Here is a 25,205-nt window from a genome sequence, read left to right on the forward strand (position 1 = left end):
AAATGTACATAATTAAATAAATATTGAATTGGTTTATTATTATTTCACTCTTTTTTTTTAAGATAATAATAGGTTCTGGGTGTGGAGAAAAACAAACAAACAAACATCTACACATAAAAAGCACTTTGAAAGAGGCAAATTTGTTAGTTCGTAAAGTTCATTAAAACTAATTAATAAAGTGTCCAAAGTTAAATCCATAGTTGTTGTTTGAATGTACGCACACACAAAAACAGTTTTTATTTAAAGCTAGTTATAAATTCTGTAACCCAACCCTTACCCTAATAGAAAACTTGCTGCATTTTGTATAATATAAAAAGGACAACAACAACAACACTATTTACTCTGTTGTCTAGAAATGGTATAAAAAACAAAAGACATCACCAAACAGAGGTTGTGCCAGGTTTCGCTTCAGGGAACAAACTTCTTGGTACAAAATATGGTTAAGAAAGCCTGAGGTGCACGCGCACACACACACACACACACACACACACACACACACACACACACACACACACACACACACACACACTTCTCTCTCCTACCATTGTCAGGAAGCTCCTTGAGCACCCCCTGCTCGATCAGTTCCTGTCTTGGCCTCCTCATCGACATCTTTCTTTCCAAAACTGTAGGGAGAACAAAAAACACTATATAAAAGAGAAACTCACAGTGGCACATTTTTATCTACACCTTCATTGTTATTAAAGCCATAATGAAAACATTCAGTGTTCATGGAGTTAACAGACATTAAAAGACATCAATAATAAACCAATATAAGGACAACTGTGTTTATTTTTGTATGTTAAACATTTTAAGGACTGCGTTGAGTTGGTATTTGATTTCAGAGATCAAGTCTTCAAGTAAAACCAGTTGTGACTACTGGGTAAAGTGATTTTTAAATCATCTCATTATTGTTTAAAACATCTGAGAAAACATTAATATCAGCAAAGGAAAAAAAACATTAACAAACATTAGGGTGTGATTTTAAGGGGGAAAAAAAAGTCAAGGAAAGGAAAGCTATTTTCCAACACAAACATGGAGAAAAGAACAAAGGACCTTCTGAAGTTTCCTTAAACTTCTCGCTGCTTTTCTTCTTCCTCCACTTCCAGGGTCTGAAGATCTTACCCAGGGTAGAGAACTTGCCCTTGCGTTTGGGAGGAGGGGTGCTGTCCCCTGCCGTGCCCCCCTCGCTCCCTGTGCTGCTGTGCTGCTGGTCACCTTCATCATCTGGAGAAGAGACAGAAAAGTAGGCCTTGGGTCAGATGGTTTACGTAACTCAAACTTAGTGTTTACGTAAGCATGTTTTATATAGCATGCCACATCAGGATGAATTATAATATTGTGTAACATCAAACACGCATGACAAACATACTGTCCCCCTTATATGCTGCGGTGTCCTTAGCACTGTCTTGGATCCAAACACGCCCTCATGCACAAAATACTTGATACCACAACCCTTCTCCAACCTCAATATCAAAACATACTAAACTGCTGAGCCTCCTTACAGGCACTATTGTTTTAGACCCCAACGCAGAGTGTTTTCTGGCGACTCTCGTGAGAAGACGAGCGGATCCCCATTGCAGACCGCAATCACATCTCAGCATGGTGAGCTGCTTCCCCACACATACAGCACTGTTAAACCTCTGGAGTCTAAGGGTTTTTTTGGGGCCTGGAGAAGTTTTGTCATGTCCTGACATTTGTGCTTTTTTCAGTTTCTTATACAAATCTAAATGGCTAAAGTCTAACCTCACTGTAATCAACACATACTGGGCTATAATAATATGTGAGCAGCATGTGTGTACATTATTATTTTTGAGAAGAAAAAAAATTATGCGTGGTTAGAGAAAAAATAAAAATGTTAAAACACTTGAATAAGGCCATCAAACACAGACTTACTTTATTTTTGTATTTTTTTGTTTATCTTACTTCAGCCGCTACGGGTGATCACACCAATAACTTGTAATTTTTACAAGAATATCAGAATCATGCAATGAGCAAGTCTGCGTTTATAGGACACTTAATAATATCACATCAGTTTGTGCTTTTAGAATCGCCGAATCTGCTAAGGTGGTTCCATCACACCTGCAGCGGAGACCTGAACCAGGAAGTTGGTCACCAGATAACACGGTAACCAGTTAAACCGTAACACCGGAGAGCACCAGACAGTAGGTTTTCCTCGGAGGTGCTCGTGTATCACAGTTGTGCTGCCGTGGTACACCATAAACGTTTTTGCAAAAGGAACAAAGGACTATTTTATTTGGCCTTTGTTTAAAGTATTCCCATACTTTTGATAACCGCGGCCTCTGTTTTTGTGATAGAATGCAACTTTCTCCATTCCCAGGAGCAGAAGCCGCCATTACGCGAGATGTAAACAATGTGACGCATCGACACGTCGTTCAATTTTAATGTTCTTGAATGATATCCACCGTTTAGGCACCAGTACTGTTTTAAAAGTATCGATATGGCACCGGTATCGTAAAAAAAGCAAATTGATACCCAACCCTACTAATACGGTGTTCCCCATTACTACATTTTAGTGTGTGAATGCATCAGCCTACCTGGACTCCAGCTGCCATGGCAACTTGTTTGAAAGCAGCAAGCCATACAAGTGTCTACTTCCTTTCCTGTTTGGCGTCTCCAAATCAAGAGGTGAAAATGCTGAAATAGGAGTATGAATGGAAAAGCGATAGTCCTGTAGCACAATAAGATCTAAAACATACCATATATCCAACAGTTCAGATGGAAGACCGAGTCAGGGAGTGTCACAACTCCAAAAGTTTCTTGAGTACACAAGTGTAAAAGCCAGAATGTCTCACAAAGGGAAACACCTGAAAAGAGCTGCTCCTGTAGACAGCTGCGAAACACCAGCAGTCTACCACAAATCTATGATCAGATCCTAAAAGCACAGTCGATGAGGGTCCCAGCCTTTGGAAAGACAATCAGTGAATGACGCACATCCACTGAGTTTGGTGAGAAAACAGACAAATGTGTTACGCAGATACCATCCAGCTGCATTAAAATTGAGCGTGAGCAGCCTGAGTCTAAATATCAGCCCTTAATGGATCAGACATCACTAACAGCGGTGAGACTAGTAGGAAACAAATCTGGATGACAGGGCTCCAAATGATATGCCGTAGCGCTAAAGATGTCACTTAGAGTACCGAGAGTGAGGTGTTTAAAGAACGAAAGGCTGTGCATTTATGGCAGGGAGAGATTCAGATTGCCTTGGAAAACAGAGGGGGGCGAGGCCTGGGAAACAGAGGGAGGAAATGGCACTCCACCCTGATCCTGACTCAAGGGGTGAGGGGGGTGGCGGCATGGGGTGGAAGAGAAGAGAACTGAAAATGACCCCCTCCCATAGTCCACCGCAGCGTGAAATGGAAAGACCTACAATGGCAGATAAAACAAACTCAATAAACATCAATAAACATATGTCGAGTCCAGGCTAAACAGATGTGCTTTTATTTCTGATTTGATAACTTTATTTTATCAGACAATGGATACTAACAGACTGCCGAGATGATCATATATGGATGTTTTCTTACGGTATTGCATTGGTACTTCATGGCATTGCAAAATTTAGGGGATGTTAATTCTAAAAAAATAATAAAAATTGACAGTCTTACGCACACGAAGGCTGCATTTTTTTATTTTGGGCAAAAATGCAGTAAAAACAGTTATATTGTGAAATTTTAGGGCAATTTCAAAATAACCGTTTTCCCTTTTAATACATTTTAAAATTTGTGCTGTTAAATGATTAATCGCATCACATAATTGTGTGTGTTACAGTATATATATATATATATATATATATATATATATATGTATATATATATATATATATATATATATATATATATATATATATATATATATATATATATACACACACACACACACACACACACACACATACACACACACACCCACGCATGTATACTGTATATTTAAGAACAAATTTATATATACATTATTCATACTCTTTTATACACTCACCGGCCACTTTATTATGAACACCTGTTCAATTGCTTGGTAAAAAAAATTGCTAATCAGCCAATCACATGGCAGCAACTCAATGCATGAAGACGACTTGCTGAAGTTCAAACTGAGCATCAGAGTGGGGAAGAAAGGGGATTTAAGTGATTTTAACATTTGGAATAGTTATTGGTGCCAGACAGGCTGGTCTGAGTATATCAAAAAATGCTGATCTACTGGGATTTTCACGCACAACCATCATGTCAACTCTAGGGTTTACAGAGAATATCCAAAAAAGAGAAAATATGGATTAAAAATGAATTAAAATAAACGTGTAAAATAAACATACTTATACTTTAGATGACAAAGCACTTTCACAAATAGATTAATATTTAATAAAAAAATATAATTAAAAAGGAAGTAACCAACAGGGCACTCAGTACTATGGGAAGTTTGTGTGCACTAGGAATATATTTTTCAAATAAAGCCAGGGTAACACTTATTTTACATACAGCACACAGAGAAAATGACATGAATATGGCAGTGTTTGAAATGATTAGAAATCAGGAGTTTAAAGTTAAAAGCATTCAATTAACACAGACCGACCGTCACACAGAAAACATGCTTGATACAAATGCACACTTCACAAGATCTCACAGCTGGATTCGACTAAGTTTGCAAGGTTTATGAAATTAAATGGTCATTAGCCATTCAAAGATTTGCTTAAATGAAATAAATGCATATTTGCCTAATCCTGACGGCAAATGAGAAAGTATAATAATGTTTGCCTTTCTATTATTATTAGCAATCTTTATAATACTTTTTTTTTATACATGAATTCCTTTGTTTAACCATTCTATCTGATTATTAGATAGATTTCTATCCATATTAGACAGAACTGTTTACAACGACGGCCAACAAGAGGGAAAATGTGAGCACTGTGCGCCTTTCTCAGCTCTGTCAAAATGCCTCGAACACATCGACCAAGCAGAAAAACTTAACGGCCGATGCCAATATTTGAAAAATGCCAAATATAATCTCAGACTGGTTTCTTGAACATGACAATGAGTTCACTTTACTCAAAAGGACTCCACAGTCACCAGATCTCAATCCAATAGAGCAGCTTTGTATATTGTATTTGTATATATATTTTTAATTATATATAAATATATAAAATACATGCATGCTTGCTTGTGTAATTATGTATGCATAATAAATATACACAGTACACTACACACTCATATGATGTAAACAAAAACTTATATCAATCAAACAATTTATCGTTTGACAGCACTATTTAAAATATCATTTATTCCTGCAATGGCAAAGCTGAATTTTCAGAAGCCTTTGTTTTTAATCTTCCGTGTCACATGATCTTTTAGAAATCATTTAATATGCTGATTAGATAAGAAATATTTCTTGAGCATCAATGTTGTGCTGCTTAATATATTGTGGAAACAATAATAATTTTTTTTTTTTCAGGAATCATTTCATAAAGTAGGCCCCACACCGAAAAAAAGACAACACAAAATAGAGACAATTATTAATTTCTGAAAAAAAAAAGTATTTTCTAAAAACCTTTAGATAAACTTTAAGTAGAAAAATGTGTGGTATATGTATCATTTCATGAGGTAGCTGCCGATACCCAGCCCATAACACTCCAAATAAAGCTAGAGCTGGACAAAACCAGTTCTTCCCACAGAAAGATGCCAGTACTTTCAAAAGATATTTAACTGTTTCTCAAAGGATGTGGCATTGACTGCTTTTTCCACTACAACGAGTTCAGCTTACCCTCTATTGACCCAGTGATTTGAAGGACCTCTCAACTACATTACCTAACCAGACTGAAATAATCAAGCACTTAAGCAGAACAGCAAGAACTCAAAGCCATTTTATACAGCCTGATACATCACATACACTAAAACACAATCCAATTGTCTTCCAAAGAGTGTCTCACACTGTTTTTGCAAAGTCCCCTGCATTCTGTGGCCCACCACGAAGCATTTTTTAACACATCTTATGTTAAACTGGTCATTATGACTGATTAGTTGACTTGTTGGTAAGGTAACCCTGCAAATAGTAAAACATTGTACATTTGTACATTCAACTCCAGAGCCAGAGGCTTGAGGTGTACATGCTTAGCAGATGAGAGGAGTGTGTAGGCAGTTGTGTTGTCGGAAATAAGGCCGGCATTCAGCCTGGAGCAGCTCGTTTCATTATGTAACAGTCTGTCTCCGCAGGGAGAAACCAAGAAGAGTCAATCACTGCCCTGCAACTACACACCACCCCCTTATGCATTGCTATATATGCACAAATAACTACAGTCTCTCATTCTAGATAGTCTTGTTGAACTATTTAACGTATAGCTCTAAAAACTGAGTTTCAAAAAAAAAAAAAATACTTATGAAAAATTCATCAAATCAATTGGTCAATGAGCTGCCTGAACAACTTTGACTTATCAGCTATAAGAGAATCAGATGTTTCTCTTAAGGGGCTTTTACATAAGATGTATTCTTGCAGTCACATGCAGAGCAAACTAATTCAAAAACACAAACACAGCTCAACAAATTAACAGATTGAGAGAACTTGAAAAAGCATATAAAAAAAAACTTAAAACTTGGACGAAATGCTCAAAATACCACTTAAGACAATACAAAGGCAAGAAGAAAACTAAATATATATGACTGTGGTGTAGTGTATGGTAGTACATTATGGGCATAAATAGATATGCCCTGAATTTTTCAAGGTTTTACTGTGCAAACAGCTAATCTGTCGATTTTACTGTTCGACAGCTAATAAATAAAACATATATAAATAAATAAATAATTTTAAATGTATTCAGGTGTTATGAATATTTATTTATGTTTTTAGTTTTTATGTTTAGTTTTTATATTTATGTTGTTAGTTTTCCAGTGGCTCAAGTGGTAGAGCATTGCATTAGCAGTGCAAGGTTGTGGGATCGATTCCCTGGTAACACGGTAGGTAAAAAAATATTAGCCTGAATGCACTAAGTCGCTTTGGATAAATTGCATAAATGTAATATTTAATTTCAATTTAATTATATAATTGGAATATTGCAAATATTACTTAATTATTAGATAAACTTAAATACATTTAACATCGGATATAATAATAATCATCATCAAAAATTGTAATTTAAATGTATTAATTAAAACTATACAGTATGGTTGTAGGGCATTATTGTTCCCCATTTGTTTCTGAGGTTAAGCTCCAATTGAGCATGTTGTAGGGATAAAAAGTTTCAGATGCTTCCAGCAAACTGACATTTTGCCACATAGAGAAACCACTGGAAACAAGTACAATGTCGGCAGAGGCAACAGTGAGCGGAGTCCACTGAGAAAACAAAGATGCCTGTATTGTGACATGAAACCTAGCCGTGCTGTTTGGCTGAAGAACAGTAAAGACTTGATAGCTTCCTCTGTGCAGTAACTGAATGTCAGCTGCGCTTTGTCTCCTTGCTTGTCGTCACTATCGGTGGTGTCTCACACCCTGCACTGGGGGAAACATTACAAAGACCATCAGGATTCAGACTTCAGGCTGTTCTCCACGAACAGAGAAAGTGTCAACCTGAAGAACCATTGTAAATAAAGATACATGGCATTTTGAGACTAGCTCAACTTCTATATAAACTAGTGACCAGAAACAAAAACAGAGGAAAAGTTTGGGTTTCAACCATGTTTTCAAAGTCAGTGTTGATATTTTGTGTAATAAGGATGCTTTGCCTCATAAATTACATACAGTAAACACTTCAAAAGCAAATTTCATATTAAAAAAAAGAACAATATAGGATTTCTATCTTTTGACTTGTGTTTATCTACTACACAGAGAAGAACAAAGAATTACCACCAGATGACAGTCAGCACAGTTAATAATCACAGCCGCCAAAAAGATACAGTTCCTGTGACTTCACACGCAATGTGAAGTCATGCGAGTTCAGGAAAGACAGAATGCTGAAGAATGTCTGCACAGATACACAAAGACCGCCGCCGCTCTCCCGCTCGTTGTTTCCTTCCACTCACAGCTGAGACCCACTGCTGAATCATAACCAGTTCCTGCTGTGCTGAAGTCAAGCTGAGGTAATGCTTGCTGAAATTAACACTCCTAAAACCTAGTGAGCCGCCTCACTGCTTACTGCCTACACTGGCATCTGCTTTCAGAGAGAGTTTCTTAACTGCCTTGGAACCTCAGAACTTCAAGTTTGCCATTAGCATGTTGTTAAGTTAATGAGCATAAAAGACTTCAAAAATACAAAGGAGCACTGAGCCTAAACTTTGAACAGTACTATATATATATATATATATATATATATATATATATATATATATATATAAATCAACAGTTTTGTAAACTGAATATAAATTCGTAAACAAATTAATAAATTGGATGTCACATTTTGTCATTTGGAAGCTTTACAGCCTTAATTCTCATTTCACTTTCATTACATTTAACAGAGTGGCTAGAATATTTAGGAATATTTATTGACTTTTCCATCAACAACATATTTTCACTGTCATGATTTTACCTTTTTAATCTTATATCTACTTCACAAACCTCAAAGAACACATTATACTGGTGTTTACCATTAGCAAGTTGTTAAGATAAGTGTAAGGTTTTAATGAGCATAAATATCCACCTTATTTTAACCAAGAGAGAGTACAGCACTTCTGGTGTCAGTCACTTTCATTTATTTTAGTTTCACAAAAGCACTCTGTTATGCTGCCTCATATTACTACCACTTTACTGGCCATCATATTATTTTAAATATACTTTTGTGATCATTATCACATTAGTTTGTAGTGAAAATAGTTTAACCGTTTACTGCACTTTGTTATACTTCTAGATTTTTACCCATAGAAGCTAATAAATTGGAATAAATTAGGGTAGTAGTACAAACAACACATAAATAATACCATTAATACCCTAAAATATAATAAATAAAATTACACAAATTTAAATACTAATTTTAAAAATAAAATAAATTTCTCAGTGCTTTGAAAGTCACCTTGGATTTTTTTTTTCATCTTGGAGTTCAGTGCATTTTGGGATTGCATTGTCCAAAAAGGACAGCCTATATGGAACATTGCAGCATGATTAGTCTTTTGGAACTACCTTAAAGTTAAAATACTATGTCCATAGGCTTTTTTTGACTCACCCAAGTGTGTGCAGGAGTTTTGAGGTGCAGTCTCTAGAGGGAACGTCTGTCCCATGCTCCGGCCCCAAAGGGCCTCTGTTTGCAGCTTCTGCTCAGGTGCACCCCAGTGGTGGCAATTCAGTTTCCCCAAAATCGTCTGCTTTTCCTTTCAGTTTCAAAGAATCTCTTTTCTGTCACCAAGCGTTGATCTCATGCTTCTTTCCTCCTTCCAAGCCAATGTTCCCAAACTCCTCTCTTCCTCTTCTTTGAGTGGTTCTCATACCAACTGCACTTCTTTTTTCCTCCACTCCTCCTTCTGCAACTGTCTCCACCCCCCTCTCCCTCTCTCACATGGGACCCTCCCTCCATACCACTTTCTCTCCCTCCACTTTGTAAATGAGCTTGCAAAGCAGACCAACATAGACACCGACGGATGCCTATCATTCCTTAAAGCAGAGGTCAAAGTGGAAAGTGAGTGTGAGTGTGCGCATGCACATGACTTTTAATGAAAAGCAAAGAAAAAAGAAAATGCTTCAAGGGAAGCTCTGCCAACGAAGGGAGAGATGGTATCAGCCAGGCAGACATTTGACTTTGTGGTTATAAACCAAGAGGGACTGATCACCAAAAAAAATCCAAAAACAGGTCATAATGTTCTCTGACATTACAAAGAACATTGATAACCTTCGAATATAATGTGCTCTTTGAGGTTTGTGAAGATGATAGAAGATAAAACAGACAAATATAGCTGATGGTGTTTAACCTAAAAGAAGTTAACCTACAAAATTAAATTCTATCATTTTTTCCTTACAGTCACAAAATCATGTCACCTTTATTTATATAGCGCTTTAAACAAAATACATTGCGTCAAAGCAACTGAACAACATTCATTTGGAAAACAAGTGTCTCAATAATGCAAAATGATAGTTAAAGGCAGTTCATCACTGAATTCCGTTATGTCATCTCTGTTCAGTTTAAATAGTGTCTGTGCATTCATTTGCAATCAAGTCAATGATAACATGTCAACTTAAATCTTCTATGCAATACATATGGGGAATATCATGGCCACTCCTTTTAATATAATGAAAGTAAATCGAGATTTAAGGCAAAAAAAAGCAACGTCCAATTCGTGAACAAATTGTACACTGGAGTTATTTTGACGAATTCACTGATCCAGTTGACAAAACTGTGGATTTGTACTGATCTGGTTTTAAAGTTCAGCTCAACTCAGTGGTCTGAAAACAACAATTAACAGCCCACTAGAAGAGAAGATTATTAGTCAAATATGATATACACTACAATTCAAAAGTTTGGGGTCAGTTAGAACTAATGATTTAAAAGTCTCTTTTCCTCACCGAGGCTGCATTTTTGATCGAAATTATGGTATTGTGATATAAAATAAAATAACTGCTTTATATTTATATACATTTTAAACATTATTGTAACATTTTAGCAGGCATTATTCCAGTTTTCAGTGTCCTGGGATCCTTCAGAAATCAATCTATGCTAATTTGGTGCTCAAGAAACATTTCTTATTATCATTAATGTTAAAAATAGTTGTGATGCTTAATATTTTTGTGGAAAGAGTGATAAAAACGTTTCTCTTCAAAATTATTTTAGGAACAAAGTTTTTCTAACACAGTAAAAGTCTTGTGGACTGTATTTTAAAATGAAAGCTCCAGCCCCAATTCACTGAAACTGAATAGGAAAGGAGTCTTTAACATTTCTCTTTTAGTGCTTCCCAGAGGAAAGGTTTGGAGTGATATGAGGGTGAGTAAACAATAACAATTTATTTTGGGATAAAATGTACTTTTTAGGGTTAATACTGAATAAAGGTGTTTGCCCAAAACAAAACCTCTGTATTACTCAAACGTTCAATCTGTTAGTATACACTCAGTGATCAGCGGATCTGGACTCTTGCCCTCTCACTTTACAAAATCTTCATCCACAGGAATTCCAACAACGCAATTAGCAGAGAACGGGAATGTGGAAGTGTGTAGCCATGTAACTTGACAACAGCAGATTGCACTCCTAATCCTGTTTCCTACAGCCAGATACAACTTCTCATTCAGCAGCGTATAACAAAGCAATTCTGTACCAAACCCATGAATTACATAATGTGTATATAAAGCTTCTTTTTAGATGGGAAACATCATTCCTGGGCCAGATGAGAACCCTGTGATCAACAATGATCCAGATCTTTGGTCACCATCCATGAACACGTGATCATACAGCCTAAGGAAGTGTTCACACAGGACGTGTTCTTGTGTTTAAGGTTGGGCCAAGAGACCATCGTCCATCGTCGATGGCTGCCATCACAATGATGAGCCGGCATCTTGCAAATTTAAATTGTAATGTTTCAAAATATTACAGATTTTTCCTGTATTTTTTTTTTTTTATCAAATGTAGCCTTGGTGAGCATTACAGGCTTCTTCCAAAAAATATTGCCTACCTCAGATGTTTGACTGGTAGTGTAAAAGAAGTGCAACTTCATGTGATCCGTGACTTAGCTGACAAACCCGATGCATTGTGAAGCAGCAGAAGCAGTTAATGCAAGCCCTAGTTTATAGATGGGAAAATTATGTAAAACAGGGCATTAGAACAAAATTGGCTTATGCTGTAATAATCTTAGGCTCCTTAGGCCGAACACATCTTTTAAATTATTTGAACAAAAAAATAAATGTTTGAGGCTTCAATGAAGTAACAGAGAGCCAAGAACAAACAACGCTTTTTTCTTTCTGTGGTGCATGAGCTATAAAATCTCTAAACCATGCAATAATAATAGTGAACTGGGGGAAAAAGATACAGAAGAAGCTAAAGGGAAATACTGCAATGATATAACAACACGAACGAGAAACGAAAGCAATAAGGCAAGCAAAGGAAGAGGGATGAGCAAAAATAGCTTTGTGCTACAGGGTTTTGCCATATTACATACAATTTGTACATCTAAGCTGGATAGATCACAATCACAAAAGGAACTGACCTCGTAACTCAAGGCATTCCAAAATCTTTGATATCTTTGCAACTGTTTCAAGATCAGTACCACATTAAGAACACACATGCATCTACATCGAAACAGTTGACTGAAGCCCTGCTTCTCTCTGTCCCAGTTACAGCACCTACAAAGTGAAAGTGACCAGACGTACAGCCAAGTATGGTGACCCATCCTCAGAATTCGTGCTCTACATTTAACCCATCCAAAGTGCACACACACACACCCAGAGCAGTGGGCAGCCATTTATGCTGCGGTGCCCGGGGAGCAGTTGGGGGTTCAGTGCCTTGCTTAAGGGCACCTAAGTCATGGTATTGCTGGCCCAACACTTGAACCCACAACCTTAGAGTTAGGAGTCATACTCTCTAACCACTAGGTCCCCAGCTTGTTACACTGGCTACACTGGGCACCTTTCCAACGAGAGAGAACGAGAGAACAGAGAGATGGGAATCAGCTTGTTGGTTCTGCCTAGACCCAGAACCCAATATGACCTGGAAAACAAGCTCAATGGATCTGCTCAAGGAACTGCCTTTATGCTTTTCCTAAAGGGATGACACAGAGCTCTTTACCAGTTTTTTGTTGGTGAACAGGAAGCCTCAAACAATTACTTCTGCAAGAATCCCATTTTAATCTAATATAGTTCTTCCTCATTACACAGTGCCCACAGATGAACAGTGATGTAACTTTATTACAGTACTTAAGTATTTTTGGGGAGTATCTGTACTTTACTTGAGTTTTTATATTTCAGCCATCTTTTACTCCTCTACATTTCTTAATTAAAATGTAGACTTTTACTCCGATACATTTCCCCTAAGTATATTCGTTACTTACTATAAAATAGTCAGAAGAACACAGACTGCAGGAAAACAGGTTTGACGAATCAGTGGTCTGGCGTTTGCAAGTTAGACTCCTAAAAACAATTGGTAACACTTTAGAATAAGGTTCCATTAGTTAATGTTAGTTAACTACGTTCGTTAACATGAACTAAGCAAGAACAATCCTTCTACAGCATTTATAAGTCTTAGTTCATGTTAATTTCAACATTTACTAATGCATTATTTAAATCAAAAGTTGTGCTTGTTAACATGAGTTAATGCACTGTGAATTACCATGAACTAACAATGAATAACTGTATTTTCATTAACATTAACGAAGATGAATAAATACAGTAATAAATGTATTATTCATTGTTTGTTCATGTTAATTAATACATTAACTAACATTAACTAATGGAACCTTATTCTAAAGTGTTACCCAAACAATTTTTGCTCATATGCAAACAAGTGCGCGGCATGAACAACCGCAGATGATTTCATTTTCCACTCAAGTTGAGTCTGGGGTATACAGCATCGTCTGGGATAATATGTTATGTTGTTGTTGTAAAGATGTGCAATCTGACGTTATCAAGAAGGCTATCTCACCAAATCACACACAGAGTGCACGCACATTGATTCATTAGTCTATTAAAGCTCGATATTCCAGGCATTCTTAAAATTATTCTGTTTGTTTTTAATATTTATATAATTTAATGTAGGCCTAGTTAACGTAATCTATATCACACAAAGAGTAAAGTTTTTCTGCAGATGCATGAACACATTTAATAATAATTTTATACAAGTTCAGTAAAGCAATAAGTGACTTACATTTTAGACATAATATTGCTTGTTTTAGCGCAATTTTGCCAATGAAAATAGTTCAAAACAAAGATCATAATGTTTGGCGTCTCTGATCAATGGACGATGTTTACTTAATAAATGAATCAAGTTTTGGAATGAATCGGTTGAATAAATGATTTAGTAATTCACTCTTTAACACAGTCAAATCCTTTGTTCTGAATGAATCAGCCGTTTGAATGAATCATTGAATCTCAATGACTCACTTATTAACATTCACTTGCTATCACCTACTGGTGATTTCAATTTCACGTTTCGAAATTTTTTTTCATGTTTTAAATGATTTCAAATATCAGTATTCAAATTTTTATGTAAAAAAAAAAACATTAAGCTTATTTATGCATCTGTAACTACAGGTTAAATGCGTCCATGTCCCCTCTGAGATACATTTAACTGTGCATGCTATTTCGGATGCAGATTCCAGAAATGTTTTCTTATGTTGGAATGAAAGACACTTAGTACCAGATGAAGTGCTTCCTATTCTTACCCAAAAATACAAAATGGAAGGAACTTGTTAAAACTGAAAACAATCTTGCTACTCAAGCTGTGTATGAAAATTTTTACATACATATTTATTTGCTTCTTTTACATGTTGCATTTACTTGTACTTTTACTTTCAATACTTTAGTACGTTTAAGATTTAAAAAATATTTTTTGTACTTAAGTTCAATAAATATCACATGCTTTAAGACTTTTATTCAAGTAATATTCCAAAAGGTGACTTCAACTTCTACCAAAGTAATTTTCTAGTAAGATTTCTGTACTTTTATTTGAGTATGACTTTCAGGTATTTTATACACCACTGCAAAAGAATAACAAATGTTTTTCTACAATGGCTGCATCCCAGAGTCTAGACTATGTAGTAATCGTGGTTTTGACAAAACAACTGTACCAAGACATGCCATGTTAAATCAAAAATCACACCTTGGTTTCTGGAGCTTAATCAATGTTAATCAAAATGGAACGTTTCTTCTCAATTATTCAGCATCATTAGTATCAAGGCCAGGCAAAGTACGGCAATAAATACTCACCTCTATTTTCCATTACAGAATCTGAGACACAACAATAAATGGATCCTGTAATTAAAGCAAAACAAAGATAATTAAATAGGCAGCCCATTCATTTACAGCAACACTCATTACTAATTATTACAGACAGACGACATGGCATTCAAATGATTTAATAAAGCAATAAGCCACAAGAGGCTTTAAATGGTGTCCTTACGGGAAAATGTGATTCACACTCCCTTACCCCTTGGCAGAATTCAGTGTCAGAAATAAACATTTTATTTAAGTGAAGATTAATAAAACTTAATTGATCAAAATAATAAAAACAAAACATAAATAAATGAAATCAATTATAATAGTAGTAATAATAAAAATAGGGATATTCAACCTTCTTGGGTCGATAAAAAAACACGCATTTCTCATGAATCACCACTAGGAGCTTCAAAACAGAATCTACTCCGAATGAATGGGTAAACATACAATGGTGAAGGTCATTGGTGTTGTACGGGGGTGGTCGTCTGTGGTGCCTCTGTTCGTCTATATATAATGGTTCAAAGCAGCAGACGGGGTGCATTTGCTCATCTCCAGGGGATTCCTGTAATACAGAAAGAAAACGCAAAACTCACTTATATTATATTCACTAGCTGTGATCACAGGTTCATGAGAGCGATCAGTATAGTGCGTTATCCTCAAGTACATCCTCAAAAGCTTCACTCTCAGACTCCTTCGTAAGCTTGAATGATGCTTGTTATTTCACTTTAAGTGTAATCTTTGCAAATCCTGAAGAACTTGGGAGATTCGGTGGGTCCTACACTGATTAGTCACATGTCTCACACCATTAAGGTGGCAAGAAATTTATCCGACAGATTTAAAAGTATGTGTCACACCTCCAGGTTGCACAACTGATGGGACAAAAACCATAGTGGTTTGATTAAAAATAGCACCAGAAATGAAAAGGGAAATGATGAGAAGAGAGTAAGAAACGACCGCAAATAGAAGGCAATTATCTAAAAGACGTTGATTGAAAGGATAGATAACACACGCAAATAAAATGAGAGCGTGTCTAGCAGAGGGACACACAAAACAGACAGGGCACATCAGACTGTAATGGACTGTCAGTTGAAGTGGAGGATGGATAAATGTAGGAGTGAGAGAACGAGAAAGAAAAATGCTGAAAAATGTCTCCAGGGGCATTGATCGATTAAACCGAACGTAGACAGACAGCAGTCTCGCCGCACTTCGACTTCTGTTTCGTCGCAATGAGAGAGAGAAACAGCAGAAGTCTGCACAACATTCATCTGAGCTCAGCTAATGTCATTTCTGCGATAGATCTACAGTTACACAAAATACAGTTAGTGCCACTGCCAATCAAATACAAGCTAGAATTAAATTAAATCTTTATGTACAGAGACAGAGTAAGGAAAGGGTCCTTGGAGTGGCAGCTGCATTAATATGATCAAAAATAGTGTCTTCAGTGTCACATGATCCTTCTGAAATCTGGTGCACAAGATATATTTATTATTAAACATTTGTGTTGCTTACATTTTTTGTGGAAGCTGTAAAAAAAAATAAAAAAAAATAAAAAATCAGGATACCTTGAGTATAAAAACATCAACATTTATAATGAAAATTTTGTAACAACGTAAAATTCGTTACGGTCACATTTGATCAATTTATTGCATCTTAGTGGAAGTATTAATAAAAGGTCTACAGAGTTTGCATATGTATGTTAAGCAGGCAGGGAAGCATAAGCATGCGACAGGCAGCGTAGGAGTTAAGCAACCGATTTCAGCTACGATCATTATCTCCAGCAGCCTCAAATTTTTGAGGTTTCAGACACCAAAATTATCCTAAACTGCGGTCATTTGTCTTTGCAACTTCCTCGAGAACTATGATCAAACCTAAAGCACACACGACTAGACTCAAACTACAAAAGTACAGAAGGCAAGTGCAAATTAAAAAGGACATGCAAAAGAGATGCTTTTCTTCTGGGAATTTAGGTTTTATGAAGAAGTGGAAATGTATATGTACAATTGTGGTTAGTTTTAAAAAGTCAAAACAAGCTCTTACATCTACCCCTGCTGGTAGTCTGACCATAACTCTAGCGTTCTCTTATCACGCTGTTCTTTTCTGATGGGAAAAACAACACAAATATTGACTTTCAAAAGAAAGGTGTATTGCTATTATTGTTGCAGACGTGGATACACTATAAAAAGCTTGTCTGCAGGGAGCCCACACTGGCTCTTATGCGAATCTCAGTGAGAACAACAGTGTATACCGCTGTGAAGAAGCAGTGACCAAGCAGCTGGAATACTAAATACGGTGTAACATGCTCTTCGACTTAATCGAGTGTGAAAATCAAGCAGCGTTTTCACAATGTCGAAACTGATCTTTGTAAACCTAGTATTTTCATAGTTGTTGCTTTCATTTGTGCTTTTGAAGCATGTCACAATAAGGATTCGAAAGCAGAATTATTTAGGCTTTTACGGGAATTCTTGGTGGGGTTTTTTTGTTGGTTGGTCTCTGAAACCTTGCATTCTTGTTTTGGGCCAAGTGGTTTGCGTGCTGTGACTCTGGTATCGAAACCACAGAGTAATATTGACCAAAGCTATGCATAAATCAAATAATCAATCCTTCCATGTGGTCATAGTCTAGCTCTTCAACAAGCTTGTTCCGGTATTTTAGTTCTCCAAGCCTACTTATCTACATTAACTGTGTCTAGTCAACAGTTTGAATTATTATCTCAAAACCAAAAACAAGAACAGGACGTTCTGCTCAAGCCATGTTATACCACTTTTATACCACAAGAATACAGAAGAACCTGTTGTTAGTTTGGAACAGTATACTTCCTTATTATATTTTTCAGTATGTAGTGCAGTATATATACACTAGTATGCTAAATTATTGTACAGAAGGTACATCAACTGTACCTAATAATTTTACCTTAATCATTTTCAAGCAAATTTAGGCATGACAAGATTCTAATATATACATTTAAGACAGCAGTGTTATTAAATTGTTTTATTTCTTAATGGGTTCATTATTTGATCAAACTGCCAGAACTGAAAACAGTATTACACGCGACGGAATAAAGAAAATAATTACTAACCAATATTAAAATGGCAGCAGATATGTTGATGATTGTTTTCATGTTATTGCTGATAAATAATAAACTGCCAAATAAATTTGCATATACTTTAGTTTAAATTAATAATAAATTAAAAATAGAACACAAAAAAAAAGTAGATTATTGTAAATGCCTCAAGCACATTAGGCATTACAACATATTGCATTTATGGATTTTTGACATGAGTTATTAAATAGTTTTTAAAGATTAACTTGACAAAGCTTATCCCAATGGAAAAATTTGCATGCACAATTAAATATTCAATATCAACTGAGATGATATATATATATATATATAAAATCTCCAATAATAATATAGATTATATATATATATATATATATATTCTCCAATAATAATATATGCAAAAATAAAACCAAATAAATAATCATTACTTTCTGAAATTGATGATAAATGTAAGCCATTCACAGCATTTAACATTTATTTTAATGAGGTGTGTTCCATAATACGGTTTAAAATATTTCTCATTGCAAACAGTGCACTATTCCACATACTACTCGCATCTGATTTGGAGAAATGAATGTTGCTGTTGCTTCATGCTGATGGGAATGGCTTAGGAATTTGTGCTGGATGGGCAAAAGAGCTGAGAGAATGAACTGGAGACCCTTCAGTGCCGTAGCAAATGTGTGTGTCTCAGATAAATCTGTTCCCACACCCCTGGACCAGAAGCATCAATGCAGTGAGTCACACTGTAAACTGGAAAAATGTGGAGGGTACTTCCATAAAAGGTGATAATGTATGCATGCATGCAGCATTCATGTGTGTAGTGTTTATGAGATGAATATGACTTGAATGTGTGCATCAATGGTACTATTAAAACGCAGGATAGAAAGTGAGCATGTAGTCATATTTCCAAATGCAAAGAGAGTGTCACCTCAAAACCTGACACTCAGTGATACCTAACACATGCTAATCTCCAACACACACACACACACACAGTCTTAAGACATGAAGTGTGAAAAAAAGGATGCAACTGGCCTATTTCTTCTTTGGGTGCTTAACTCCTCAGCCTCTGTCGTGCACCATTTAGGATGTGCACTCGGGGAAATAAAATCCTTCGTACTGTAAATTACACATGGCGAAATTAGTGTGGTACCAAACTGTTCAGGTGCTGACCCATAAATGATATAAAAGCTAAAAAATGTATAAAAATATGTTTAAAAAAAGAGATTTAGATGGAAACAGAATTAAAACGATCTTCTAAGACAAATGTCATTTGACCTTGCATTGTACTTCATTTCGCACGTCACTAAACAGTAAACATTTCTTACTGGAAAATTCTGGAAGAGAAATATAACCGATGTGCATTCTGTTATTGCATCTACTGTGTGTCTCTGACGTCTCGCTCTCCTTCAGAACCCCTACATGTGAACACCAAAGCTAGTTTTTTAAAGTGAAGTGACATTCAGCCAAGTATGGTGACCCATACTCAGAATTTGTGCTCTGCATTTAACCCATCCGAAATGCACACACACAGAGCAGTGAACACACACACACACACTGTGAGCACACACCCGGAGCAGTGGGCAGCCATTTATGCTGCGGCGCCCGGGGAGCAGTTGGGGGTTCGATGCCTTGCTCAAGGGCACCTAAGTCGTGGTATTGAAGGTGGAGAGCTGTTCATGCACTCCCCCCACCCACAATTCCGTCCGGCCCGAGACTAGAACTCACAACCCTTCGATTGGGAGTCCAACCCTCTAACCATTAGGCCACGACTTCCCCCTAGTTCACACTCTGAACAAAAATACTCTTGAGCCAGAAACAAAAACAAGCAAAAAAGCTCTTCATTTGTTCCAAAGTAGGACAGTACAAAGCTACAAAATCGACTAGTCAATGGTTTGCTTAATCAAGTAGACCTGAGCTTTCAAACTGGGGTCAGGCCACAAGACAAGTAAGGTGAGGTACAGTGAGGTACGTTAAGGTAAAGTAAACACTTGTCATATATCATGAGATTAATCACTAGTGGTTCAACAGATAACAAAAGTCATTATTCGGACCATATTACTGTTTTTGAGTTTTCACTTTGCTTTCCATTTATTATTTAATGTGGAGTACTTCTTACTGATAAAATAGCAAAAACTACTAACCTACTGAAACAATTATTTTTTTTTTTTTTTTTTTTTACAAAAATAAAGACAAATGAACAGCCAGTTAGGGGTGCATTATAAATATCGCCCGATAATTAATGCGCATCTAGTCAGTAAAGCCGGTTATCAGCGTGGATTTGCGCAGCTTGTCAGTTAACAACGGCTCTGTGTAGTTACAGCTGCTCTCTGTGTAGTTACAGCTGCTCTATGTGAAATCACGCACCTGATGGAATTTACCGCTGGTTAGAGAACTGGCTTTAGTGACGAGAAACAAACAACAAAACACAAATTACAAGCATAGATAAATACAACAGAACAAAGTTACGAATAAAATAAGGCCCAATAGTAATATTCTGATACAGAAATGTATTAAGTGTAAAATAAAACTGCATAGAGTTCACAGCATAAATTAAATATAGTTTAATATTTTTCCAAGATGTTTTGTTGTTTAATGAGCATTAATGGAATGAGCAGGTATTTATAAGCTGCTGTCCCTTTAAGACTTAATGCACAGGTCCAATATAATGATACACATCCGATTTCTTTCTCAGCATTTGTCAAGGAGATGCGAAAGAGGATTCAGTTCGATGTTCATGCTCTGTCTGAAACACACCTCTCTGCACATGCTTCATGTGTGTACAGCTGTGTAAATGGAAAACAGTGTGTGAGAAATGAATCAAGTTCTCTTTCGCTGCTTCTTGCGCTGGAATGATCTAAAATCACTTGTGTAACCATGTTCAAATGATACATTTTCACTCTATTATGGTTACATTATGCAATTAATCCATGGATCACATGCGCAATGAACCATGGGGCCTGGTTCATAAAGATCATGGATCAACTATGAACTGGTCAACCCCTGTTCATCATAAATTATATTATTCTGTAACATTGCAACAATGGAGAAGACACTCAATAAAATAATAAAAATAAATAAAAGAGCCTTAAACAACAACCATGGTAGGATGCTCCAAAAATAGGCATGAGATGTGATACAAAATACAGTCACCAAAGACTTTTATCTGAATGTGGATGACTGTAGAAGAGATGCTTTAAAGTCGGCTTTTCTGAAGAATTTTGCCATTAAAAACATCCAAAAATACACCTACATAAATATATATTTTTTTTAAAATGTAGATAAATTAAACATCAAAGAACGAATAGTCAGTTGTTGGACTAATCCAAAAAGCTCTGATGTCACTTAATGACTGAAATGATGAAACAATGACAGAAATTGTATCAGAGCAGATGGCATGCTCAAACGCATCCCCAAAGCTCGCTGTTAAAAGAGTGACTCTACGGCACAACCCTCAGATGTATAAAACTAGGCCTACTATTTGACTGCCTAAGAATAGCTTAACACATATAAAAATGGGTTTAGTGTCCTACATCAAGCTGCCTGAGTAACACACGGTTGATTCTCCAAACACACAAGGAAAAAAAAAGTGACAGAAAAGAAGAAAGGATGACAGAAAGTAGAGTCCTCTTCTATGAACAGAACTTTCAAATCTACGGACTAGTTCTTTAACTGGATGCACTGATTCAATTACGTAGCACGGAAATGGGAGCAGCTGATACGCTTGTGTGATCTTTAAATAGCACCCACCTCTGCGCGTCGAGGCTTGCAAATGTGCTTAGGTTTGGGCAGAGACAGCTGGCGATGGTTGAGAAAAATTGTTACATGCACTGGAGGTCAGCAGAGAGTTTCGATTTCACTAACTTTTGCCAGTTGCGAGGGAAGAAAGTATCTACGGTGAACTTCCAACCTACCAATGCAAATCAAATGCAATCTTACTGTAATTTCAAAAATCGCTCTAAAAGTTGGCCTACCTCTCAAGCTGAGACCTCAACCAGAACAGAAGATCTATAGTAAGGGAACTATGAAGCGAGACCTGTATTTCCTACCTCCAGACCGCATATCACACCCCCGGCTCCCTTCAGAATGACTGGACGGTGCTGTACGTACCCATTCCGCACTGCCTGTACGTCATTGCCATGCCTGCCCCAGAAAAGCTTCACTCACCCCAGGGACCTATGGCCCACTTTCCAAGGAGCCCAAAATGCTGGTCCAAACCAAACTTCAGACTTCCTCTCACTCTGTCTTTTAAAACGCCTGGGAAACTAATGGAACACCCAAACCTTGTCCAAGTCATGCTCCATGGAAAGAATGTCAAATCAATCCTTGTTTCCTAATGAAATTCTGTTTTATAGAGTTGGAGAAAAAGCACTGTCCATTTCCCGCCACTGAAGGAAGATTGTGACTGAATCCTGATAACAGGCAAACTGCATTTAATGAGATGAGATCTCCTGACATAAACTAACTGGATCAGTATTGGATGATGTTTAGGTGGTAGAGCAGCTCAGTGCAACACAATCTCATGGTAATTCATAACTTATTAAGTTTTGGCAAATTGGTGGCTAATTTATATACATTTTGTATGATTGGATATGTACGTTTTGGCACAATCTTCATATGGCACACTGACTGTTAGATTTAGGGGTGGACTTGCAGGATTACAATATTTTTTTTCAAACAAATTGTACATTTCTGTTAGAATCACTTACAAATTCATACAGAATCACCATAAAATAGTTAAGATTTTGAAATAGTCAAGATCAGGCCCATATTAACCAAAATTTGGCATGCTACTATGGCTTTTGCTGGCTGAAGAGAGATTTTTGCGAGGTATGATATGCTTAAATAAGAAGAACATACAGTAAAATTCACTAATATTATTTATCAACACAACCTTTTAAAAAAATAGCTTAATAATATGAAATTAATTTCAACTACGGAATTAAACTACTCACACAGTTACTCACTTATTGATTACATGTGACTTTTTTATATTTATGTCATAAATATCAAAGCCTACCCCAGATAACCATTTTAATTTGTATGGTCATTATTAAAAAAAACATTTAATGCAGTAACCCCGAAATCACTTTATTATCTGTATAAAACCAAAGTTTCTTTATGCTGCGGATTCACCATCAGTGTGAGAGTACAAAGCGAACCTGCAGTTATCACTATCAAGCACTACTTGTCCATGCAGCGTGAAACAGAATGTCCTAACAGAAGTAAAATAATAATAATAATTTTTCATGCACAGACAATACAAATAACATAATTTGGAATTTAAAGGAATATTAGACCAGTAAACAACCTTACCAACTAAAACCACCTCATGTCTTCAACATCTACACATCTCTCTGAAGTAACTATTTAGATTTACTATGGAAAGCACTTATTCGTTTTTAAACAGATGACTTGACACGATAATTGTATAGGCAAAGTAGTATAGCCAAAACACTATCTATAATGAAGACAAAATATAGTGATCTCAAACCAGGAGTCTCGTGTCATGGATACAGTTTTCACTAGGCTACATACATTTCCAACTGTCTAACTAAATATGTTAATTATTTTATGATGCAAGTTGATTTTCTTAAAAGTTATTATTAATAAAACACAATTACTTGAGGTTTCGGTGTCTATAAAAATTGAAAACCTGATATTTACACTAAAAAAACACGTTATTGTCAGCACTAGTGTCCTCATTCAGATAGAATGCCAAAGCGAGTAAAATAACGGTCTGCATTAACCACAGAGAGTAGTGAGGATATTTCTTAAAATTAAATAGTCTTCCACCCTACCTTGCAACCGCCAATCCATCTCAATCTTTCCCTCGGGCACACCAGAGAAATCAGAGCTTCACTGGAGCAATCAATGAGTGATGAATGATGGAGCTCCGAGCTGATCAAGTCCTCAAAACGGCGCGTGCACAAAGAGCAAATTAGATGCTCTCAGGATGAAATCTTCCTCTATGTTACGCAAGCTGACGAGATCAGTCTTTGCATGTGATAAGAATCAAACACCGGCTCTGGTAGAGGTTCCGTTAGATTTGAAGTAACAATGGAGGGGATGGAAATATCAGGCGGTAGATGCGAAATGCTCACTGCGAGTGGACGCGCGTGCTCCTCGTCGCTCGGATTTCAAATTAACTACCTGATGAAAATAAGCGGTGATAAATTCGGAAAGCATGGGGCATTTTCTGACAAATTAAAATGAGTTGCTTCGGTCATATATTTTTCCGTTGGGAAAATCCCGTATTAAAAAAAAAAAACGTAGAAGCGCAGCTCTCGTGCTTTGCTGAGAAATCAGCTGATCATCCTAACAGCAAACATTGGCACATGTATTCTAGGTTCGCTTATCTTCTCAGTAGGCTACTTCATGCCAGACTAAAGTGTAAATGCACCGTTCATAGTGGTTATTACAAACACTGAATGCATGCAACTGGGGAAAAACGAATCGCAAGCGTGCAGAGATGATGATGATGAGGAGGAGCATCGCGATGAGCGCAGCGCCGTTAGAGCTTTGATCACGAGCAGGCTATTGATGCAATGTTTATTTTCCTCAAAATAATACAATATACACGTTTGGCTGTGCTTGTCGAGAGAAAAAATTTGACTAAAATAAATTGTATGTGCACGAGCACCTTTGTGCATAACACTTAAAAAATCTGAGATTTACATTGCAACAACTTTCTTTCCAATGCGGTTTACCTGCGCGTGGATCATATGGTTAGTAAGTAACATCTCTTACCTTCCCCTATTACGTCTAAGGCACTGGCCCTCCTCTTCCTCCGTCTAGTACACTTCATGTACACGACAACACGGATACTTTTTCTTTAATCTCTTTTTCCGACCCCCATTGAAACTTTTCCCAAAGATACCGGAAATCGTAGAACAGGAAGTATGGTCATTGAAGTTTTCAGTTTAAAGGACCTCTTCCCACTTCCATTGTCTGCCTCAGCATCATTGACTACATTACCCGTGAGGCGCTAGAGGGGAAACGAACCTCATTCTACCTTTATAGTTGTTAAATTGTATGCATGTGAATATTTACTCTATGTATTTATTATCTGAATTGTTAATTTTCTATACAACTTGATATATTTTAAAATAAAAAGCTTAGCAACAACAAGAAATTGGACTTTGCATACTCACAAAAATACTCACATTTAGCAATACACACAAAATTGTTTTTACAGAACCAAGTGAATTATCAATTTTTCATGTTGATGTGTGACATATCATTTTGTCTTGCAATAAACCATTAAGTAAATATTAAACTCAGCCTTTGTGGAGTTTTCTATCACAGTGGGGAAAAATATATG

At 36.5% G+C, this 25,205-nt stretch overlaps 1 protein-coding gene across 7 annotated transcripts in view; it reads right to left on the reverse strand.

Annotated features, from left to right (window-relative positions):
• Positions 1 to 24,767, reverse strand: part of LOC113059193 (phosphatase and actin regulator 4B-like) — a 38,670-nt gene extending 13,903 nt beyond the window's left edge. Inside the window, exons 1-5 of one of the 7 annotated variants that reach the window (XM_026227515.1) lie at positions 24,632 to 24,767; positions 15,274 to 15,388; positions 14,818 to 14,862; positions 1,054 to 1,224; positions 543 to 623 (exon numbers count right to left, since the gene is read on the reverse strand). In XM_026227515.1, the coding sequence (XP_026083300.1) occupies positions 543 to 623; positions 1,054 to 1,224; positions 14,818 to 14,830 (265 nt within the window). In that variant the 5' untranslated portion in view covers positions 14,831 to 14,862; positions 15,274 to 15,388; positions 24,632 to 24,767. Of the gene's footprint in view, positions 1 to 542; positions 624 to 1,053; positions 1,225 to 2,555; positions 2,902 to 9,145; positions 9,455 to 14,817; positions 14,863 to 15,273; positions 15,389 to 21,855; positions 21,878 to 21,930; positions 22,001 to 23,682; positions 24,576 to 24,631 lie in introns of those variants that run through there. The other 6 variants (XM_026227516.1, XM_026227517.1, XM_026227518.1 and 3 more) reach the window with 6 other exon arrangements.
• Between the last annotated feature and the right edge of the window lie 438 nt (positions 24,768 to 25,205).

Source organism: Carassius auratus, chromosome 41 (assembly GCF_003368295.1).
Source record: "Carassius auratus strain Wakin chromosome 41, ASM336829v1, whole genome shotgun sequence".
NCBI classification, from domain to species: Eukaryota; Metazoa; Chordata; class Actinopteri; order Cypriniformes; family Cyprinidae; genus Carassius; species Carassius auratus.